The sequence below is a fragment of the Aspergillus brunneoviolaceus genome (assembly GCF_003184695.1).
Source record: "Aspergillus brunneoviolaceus CBS 621.78 unplaced genomic scaffold BO95scaffold_51, whole genome shotgun sequence".
Taxonomy (NCBI): Eukaryota; Fungi; Ascomycota; class Eurotiomycetes; order Eurotiales; family Aspergillaceae; genus Aspergillus; species Aspergillus brunneoviolaceus.
In genome coordinates this window covers 134,610-143,150 of record NW_020290781.1, presented here as the reverse complement: position 1 = coordinate 143,150, position 8,541 = coordinate 134,610, and the positions used below count along the sequence as shown (strand labels likewise).

The following is an 8,541-nucleotide window of genomic DNA, read 5'->3' as shown; positions in this document are numbered from 1 at the left end:
TCGTGAGAGCTGCCTTTGACAGGCATCTATGATGTGGCGCGTCTGAAAAAAAAAAGGGCTGGTCTAGTCTCTGCTGTAGTTCTACAGTTCCTTCTATCATATATTTGGCGGCCAATGGGGTGGTGGTATATATTCTGCTTTTTCGTGTTTTGGCGGCTGCTCTTCTCATCAAATCATTAACATATCGGCTGTGTCGCTTCTCGGATGAATGGAATGAAATCATGGTCTGGTATACGACAGTATAGTATAGCAACTGGGGGTTTCCCAGATCATGATGAATGTGAATGACGTATTTACGAGCTCAATGAGAGAACCGAAAGTCAATTGTTGATTTTCGATACAAAATGTCAGCAGCCGGGCGTACGGTGCTGCAATACCACCTAGCCTATCTAGTTCTAGCGCAGTACAGTATATACAGCGCAGACGGCTGTAGCAACATCTGAACTTTTTTTTCTCTCGAAACCAACCAGAAAAGAGACTTACGACTACGTACCCTGCATTAGACCGGACCCCATGTTCATGTTCCTGTTCCTTTATCCAGGGCATTCAGGCAGAAAAAACAAACTTGGAGAAACGACGACCATCACCCACTTGGACATGACCACCAACAAAAAAAAAAGCAAAGACCAGACAGAACAGGACAAGTGATTGTTTCCCCTCCCATTGGTAAATCTCCCATTGGACCTTTCCGGCCCCCTTGAAGGGAAGAAGTTCTTGGGAGTTGCTTCGTTGAATTCTAAACATAACCCTGCAACCATCATCCCTTCCCCGCCCCCTACCTTCCTTCCAATGTAAGAAGTTAGGGCAACGGCAGGTACGGGCTGCCGGTTTTATTGTCCCTTATTTTTCGGATTCTGAATTTCGTCGAAAGTATTTTACGTGATTACGTGACATCCGCGTTATTACCGCGGAGGTGGATAGAAGTGAGTTGAGGTTGACAAGTGGGGTAATTTTCAAAGGCGACAGATATTCAAGAGGGAAAAAAAAGAAAAAGAAAAACAGAAAATACTGATAAAAAAGAAAGAGCTCGGGCACTTAGCTAGTTCTAGCGTGTTATCCACTTCATCTAGCCTTTTACGGCTCTAGCGCGAACCGATAACTGCATCGACCTGGTAGGTACAGTACCTAGGAAGTAGTGGTGCTGTGCATCCCTATTCCAGAGGGTAAGGCAGCGACAACAAGTCCAAGTAGTTAGGACGCATTGGGAACCTCACCGGCAGGCCGGGGTCTTGGCCCCACGCTAGAGTCAAGACCAAGAGGCAAAGATGACGGAAAAAACCGAGTCGAGAAGGGCTCAATGCATGGCATTCATGCCAAGGTGCTACTACTCGCTGGTGACCTATTGAGGCCAGAAGAAGGCGGATGTCGAAGGCTGCGCTATAAGTGTCTTAGACCATGATTTAGATCATACTGTAGTCCCTTGTTGAAGGGCTCAGTCAGTCTAGACTGCCCAAAAGGTTGGCCGGAGCAGAATAAATGTGCAGTAGCTGAAATGTGTGGGAGTCGCTTGCTCCGCGCGCTCCTCTTTGCTTCCTGAGGATTGGAATTACGTGCTAGCCAAAGGATGAGATGTGCTTGGCAATGGTGCCTTATGTGTGTGGTTGGCAGACAACAAACATGAGAATAGACCCTCAGGGCTGGGAATCGGTCTATTGCATGGGCCAGTTGGAGGTGACTTACCTGCAATTTTCTATTAGAGAAACTCACTTCTATACATAGTACCTTGCATATGAACCATGCTAGAAGTGCACTCAGGCATTCTCAAGCATAATGATCCTGAGACCATAGCATGAAGTAGAATGGTTTGTGTTACCTGCGAAGCAATTCAGCTGATTCTACACCAACCTGTGGTCAGGGGGAATAAACACTTGCCTGACATCGTTGCATGATCAAAGAATAACTGGTGAGAACAGTGAAGTGGCAAACTGGACCAATCCAATCCGGCGGAGGAGCCAGGCGCTGAAGTCAATAAAGACTACAGCAGGGACTAAGTTAGTGACCCTGCAATCGTGGTTCCCAGTATGGGGCCAGCTAAATTGTACCAAGATCGAACATGTAGCAAAAGTGGGGGCATGCTAGGTGTTCGCGAACATGTTAGTAGGGCTGGTTGGTTGGGTTTTTCCGACAGCTGCCATCTTAGGAAAATTCATGCAGAGCGGAAACTGCTGGATGATAGAATCCTACTGGCGTCTATCGCAATGAAAGGATTGCCAAGCCAGTCGGAGAGCTCAATGCAGTATCCCGCATTGGGAGACTCACCATCCTGCCAGCGGATGGGTTGATTTGTTCCACAGACTCCTGCTGAGGTGATGAATTGGTGAGGACAAGCTGGTGGATTCGCGCAGGACGGAGGGGAGAGGGTCAGTCAAATTGCGGAGGAAAGAAGTGACACAGGTGCGTTGAACTCGTCTCCATCCATGGGGAATGTGCAGGATGTACCCTGCAGGGTGGCTGGATGTACGCCGTAGGCTTCCGAGCCGGTTGGAGGATACAAGCGCAAAAATGTCCGGTCGGCAGCCTGGACGGGGTTCCTAGTCAGACATACATGTAGAGCATGTACCATCGACGTCTATCTACTGGGTATGAGGTACAGGCCAATATGACGCTGTGTTGTAGGGATGAAGGCGCAATTTTATTTATAGAGCCGTGGTTGCTGAGGTCGGGTGTCATCGAACATATTCTCCGCGTCTTCCTCACATCCCGAACCCGACGATCACTGATCATCATATGTCGGGGATAAACAGCGTTTGAGCTTAGCTGAGGAGGATATGCAAGCAACAATACTGTAACGACCGCCTTGTTCCGTGAACCCAAGGAAGTCCGCGCCAACAAGTCGAACACGAGCGAGTCTCGTGATTCTCAGTCATGTCACCCTCGGAGTAATTTTCTGATTATCTTTGTCTCTCCTCGTCTCTCCTTAAGAACCGGGTGCCTGGGGGGTACGTTACACCGGCTCGCCTTGTCTCGACGCGAGCGATCTTATTCCGTGACAAGAGAGATTGACGCTGACCTTTGCAGGTACTCCTGGAACGATTGTTCCCCGATAATATTTTTCCTCATTCCAAGAGGGCTGCACGCAAATGGGTCGAGAAAGGTTGGAACTCGCTCCGGCTGTCAGCTTGCCGATGACTGTAAAGCTAGGCTAGTTCCCCGCCGATCGCGCGGAATTTCGGAGAAATGAGACTTAGATCTGAATCGGAACAGCCCCAGCGGAGCTGAGAGGAAGTGATTCCGTTGAGGAGGGCCGATCGATGGTGGGATCCTGAGATGTGGTATTAGCGTGTTAGCGAGAATCTGGCGAGGAATGCCCGAGTGACCGAGACAGAGGGATACAGACTCAGCTTACAGCTTGAGCTTTCGTTGTCGGTGTGACCACCCGGTACAGTCCAGAGTCTGTCTATTTTGGATGGACTAGTGAGCGGAACGCTCTTCTCCGAGACTGGAGTGTGTCAAATAGAGGGTACTACACATTGAAGCAAGAAGAAAGGTGATATAGTTGGTTGGTTGGTGTAGTGGTCAAGCAAATTTGTACTGTACCTAGCCTGGATGGAGCTGAGGTTCCGCGTACCTGCCTAATGGGGCAAGTCACACTTGAGACGGACGGACTACGGTCGGTACCTGAGGCATTCAACCCCGCAAGAAATCAAGGAAGGAACTCGGATTAAATTGCCTTCAATAGTACGGTTAATTAAGCATAATTCGATGACTTCAAGTTCCATCTTTCCCAATCACGCGACAAAGAATGAAGCTGAATACTCAATCTGCTACAATGACAGTCTCATCAAAGAATGGAAAGACAGGCTGGTGTCAGTGGCAATGTCAGTAGTGTCAGTGCTAGGTGAGTGAGAGAGACTACTACTCCGTACACAAAATCCAGACCAGACTAGCGGTTCTGCAGCCTTCCGTCTTTTGCTCTCCCTTCACAGTGAGGCCCGTAACTAATTCAACTACAGTACGTACAGGAAAGCTCAAGGTTTCAAACACTCGGTCCAACACCGCTGATTCGAATTGATCTGCCAAGACACAAACTCCAAATCGCACCGAGAAAATTCCAAACCGGGCCCTCGCTTCGAGCTAGGAGTTCCTTTTTCCGCTGTTCCTTCTTGACCTCTTCGATTCCAAAACTCCCCCCCATCTGTTCGAACAGGCGCGCGAAGCACCAAGTGGGCATCATCTCCGATGCGAACCACCCACTACCGCACGGGCGACTGGAGACCGAGACTTAGTGGCGTCAAAAAAACATGGACGGAGGAAGCTGTGCCTGAGGGGTCTGGCCATGATCCACTCTTCTCTAAGGGGCCGCTCAGGCACGCCTGACGATCATCTACCCGATCGGTCAAACCAGGAGGTGTTTTTCCCTCGGCACTTCATCTCGGTGTGGAACAAAGTCCCAGAAGTTGGATCTTTTGGTTCAGGAACAAGGCACACCAAACTTAATCGAGTAACTACGTCGTGGATTCAGGAACAGCCGTCGATTCAGATGAGTGGGAATCCCACGTTGTTTGTTTTTAAGGAAGGGGAGTGGAATTTTAGTGTTCCTCCAAACCAGGAAATGGTGGTAGAGAGAGAGAGAGAGACAGAAGGATGATGATGATAATGAGTGCCGCTAACAAGCAAAGGGCCGGATAATTTCTCAATTGAGCCAGGATCCTAAACTCTATCATATCTTGAGTCAGATCAATGATCCATCACCTCCTTTTCAGGGCGCGGTCATCCAGCTATGAGTATATTCATGCACTGTGTCTACTGCCCAGGATTGCCACGCCACCGATCTGAACATTTGCTAGCACGCCTCGACTAGTCGATTTACATCTCGGTGATTCACGGAAGCCGTTGTCGATCGAGTCAGATTCTGAGCGTCTTGCACCATGGTTCACACTCTGATCGTTTGTATCAGAATTCTCCCTCCACTACTATGTATAGGACCCAAATCCAAGATCTGGGGCTCAGGTCCGGAGAGGGAAAAATTACCTCGTGAATGAAATTTACCCGCTGGAAGAACGGGCGGTAAGAATACACCTAGCGAAGCCGGCTAATACACAAGTAGGAACAGACCAGCCAATTCTCCACGAGGCTAACCGCAACCGAACCGCGGCCTGACCCGAGCGAGCGAGAGACGAAACAAAAAGAGCGCCGGCGTATTCGGAGCGAGCCCGTTCTGGGTCTAAGCTCTCTCGCCGGTGATTCGTCCACTATCTTTTCCTTTGCGACTAAAAGTCACGACTCACGGAGCTAAATCGCGTTAGAGACTCTGAAGGAACAGTGAGCACCTCGTACCCGCAAGTCAGATGAAAAAGCTGTCCACTTGGGCGCTTAACTTAAAGTCTACTAGTCGCTCCGTTGCGGCGACCTGAGATTACTAGGTTTAGCGAAGCTCGAATGATCGATAAGCGGTTTAGCGCCAATCTCGAAATTCCAATCTCGAAGTTAATAATCTTATTTTCTCGTTAATGTTTAGTCGGCGGGCAATTGATTGAAAGGAACTTGTTGCCAGCAAAAGAACACGCGGTCGGACCTTCCCGGCCATAACCCTAAGGATCTTAAGTTCAACTAGTAAGAAGCAGAAACTTGGGACTATTCAATCTATCTGGAAAACACTAGCGAGAAGACACGAAGGGGAGAGGGGGAAGCGGCAACGAAACGAGAAAGAACAAAGAAAACTGAGATCGATAAAGTTATCTCTAAGAATGGCGAATAATCCGATGTGATGATCCCGGAAGTCATCATAACGTCACAATCGGCCGCTCCCCTCCCAATTCCACGGTTCAAGCGGCATGGCTTAGATAAGATGGTAACGGGGAGTAATAAATCTTGGTCGCGTAGATTTTTGGAAAAAGTGACAAAGAACATCCAGAGGAGTCCCTCAACCATGGTTTGGGGCACTCTCGAAGCTTTTCTTTTCTTGCCTCGGTTCGAGTGCGAGGAGAGGAGGAGTTGCTTGTTATTCCCCATTCAGGAATGAGCAATCTACATGTTCAGACTTGTGGTGAAGGGGAAGGTGGCGATGTTTCTTTGAGCCCACCATCTCATCATCATCAACATCATCGTTTGTACTGTATCCTTTGAATTCGACTCATGTATTGTACTGTACCTATGTGATTCTGGGCCCTGTCCCCCCTCCCCCCCCCTCCGGGTGAGACATCCTGCAATGATGAGCTGGTAATCCCCCACCTCTCTCTATCTAGACTACTTCTAGGTATACCGAAGGCGAATTCTGTAAGAGGAAAACGCCAATGCCAAGTCGTGGCGCCCACGGTTGGGCCTGAGACATGGACAACAACAGCAACAATGGTGTGTGTATGTGTGTATGTGTGGATGTGTGTATGGAGTGAGTCGGTTCTATCGACGGGGATACTTTTCCGGACGAGGATTATGTCCTGAGCCTTTTCTCCTTTCCCCGTTACAAAGAAGCTGACCTCTTATGGAAGGTGTATATGCCTACCTAAACCAGACAGGGTTTCTTTCCAAGGAAATTTTAAACGTCGTGTTCTGTTTTGTCTTCGGTAAGATAACTTAAGACTTGGAACAGACGGGGATGATGACAATGATGCGGTGCACGTCGCCATCGGACTCGGAGGTATGTCAGTATGTCTGTATGTTCGGGATGTAAAGTTACATGCTACAGTACTGTGTGTACATGCTGCTGTAGTCTGGACGGGGGCATTGGCATGGTTGGACCCCTAGAGGTAGTGGTGGTGGTGTGATTCTAGGGAAAAAAAATTGACTTGTCAAATGTCTCGAGCTATTAATAAGAATGCTTAGTTATGACTCAATATGCATCTTCCGCCTGCCCTTTCGCATCAGCTGAGGGAGGAAGTGTCTAATCAGTAGAATCGGTCTGAGACATCGTGTCGGAGGATGTCTTGATCACAATGGGCGCACTGCGCACTGGGCTTCGAATAAGGACCGGATGATATAGAGGAAAGAACCACGCTAAGTTTTCCTCCCTAGCCTGCTGCGCTGCTGCCACCGTGGGCACCTATTCAGGAATCGAATCTCAGCCTCGTGATCTGATCGACTCTCTCGTTTGCTCTGAGCAGATGACCGTTGTTATCCAAATGTCAGATTTACATGGAAATGGCTAGCTGTGTGCTAAGTTATAGCGCAGGCAATTGGAAAACTACAATACAATGTGTGTGTGTGTGTGTGTGTGGCCTTGTTTATGCCGACAACGCGAGATTTTCCTAACAAAACTCCCTAGCGCCAATGCCCCATGCTCATTTGCAAGATCAAAATTTGCACTCGTCAGCCCCCCGAGACAAACCGCAGCGAGCAGCTTGTCGCCTGTCTCCGCGGTCATCACGATCCCCGATCAGCAGGTTTGAATCCAGTTGTCCAGATCCATGTTCTTGATGACAGTTGAGAAGTTGCCGGACCCGGTGAAGTCGCAGGCGTCGTTCTTCTGGGTGGTCGTGACCTCGTTGTTGTTGTTGGTATCGTCCCCCTTGGGGTACTCAATGTGGAACACCGGCTTGCCCGCTTTGGTGAAGGCGGCGTAGGTGTCACACTCGTCATACTCTGCGCACTGCTCGTTGACGCTCCACTGCATGTTCTTGATGACCGAGGGAATGATGGCTCCTGCGTTCTTCAGGCCGATGGACATGTTGCGGGCATGCGCCTCGTTCGCCATCCAGTTGACATAGTCGATGGAATCGGCCTCGGTCAAACCCAGGCCATTCGTGTTGTCATAGCCATCGACATTGTCCGGGTCGACGCCGTCGCAGCTCTTCTTCTGCGCCATGTCCAGCCGGGCCTGCATGATCTTGCGCACATTCGGGGAGCTGATGTTGATCCACTTCTCCCCGGGCCAGCCGTCGAGGTTCTTGCCCAGATCGGCGGACTTGAAGTCATCCTTGTCCGGGCGCCAGTTCTCGTAGCTGCCGGCCGAGAAATAGCAGATGACCTTGCGACCCGCGTCGTGCAAGCTGTTGATGATGGATTGATTGTTGTTGAAGAGATCAATGTCGTAGACATCTACGTCCACCGAGGTGTCATTGAGCGTGTACAGCAGCTCGATCTGCCAGGTCGTACCCACGGCAGGCTGCCATTTGGCGGTCGTGTAGTTGCCGGTTGTGTTCGTGGGAGGAGAGGGCTCTTCCTCACCACCGCCACCACCGCCGCCGTTGTTCAACCCGACTCCCAGGCCCACGCCAAGGGCAACTCCGATGACCACGATCGCACCAAGGATAGAGCCGACCACGATGAGTTTCTTCTTGAGCGACCAAGCCTTCCAGCCTCGCGCGGGGTAGCCCTTCAGGGCAGTTTCCCCAGCAGAATCCATTTGGGGGGGGGGGGGGGGAGAGAGGATTGGCTAAATCGACAATAAGAGGGATAAAATCAAGAAAATAGTTCCAAGTGGTTCCCAAGGAAGTAAAGATCAATTAAGGCCAGATCAAGCAACGAGGGCAATCCGGGGAGATGGGGAGATGGGGAATTAAAAGGGTGGAGAGAAGATTGATCGCAGATTGCAGATTCCTCGTGTCCAGTTAGTCTTTCAGCCCGGTCGCAATCGAACTCGGGTGAATCCAAGCGATGAGCGAA

The 8,541-nt window shown here is 49.9% G+C and overlaps 1 protein-coding gene across 1 annotated transcript; it reads right to left on the bottom strand.

Moving 5' to 3' along the window:
* Positions 1-7,052: 7,052 nt before the first annotated feature.
* On the bottom strand, positions 7,053-8,299 carry BO95DRAFT_444888 (endo alpha-1,4 polygalactosaminidase). The gene has a single exon (XM_025586997.1). It carries the CDS (start codon positions 8,279-8,281, stop codon positions 7,313-7,315), a length of 969 nt encoding a protein of 322 aa, XP_025440246.1. The 5' UTR covers positions 8,282-8,299; the 3' UTR covers positions 7,053-7,312.
* Positions 8,300-8,541: the final 242 nt, after the last annotated feature.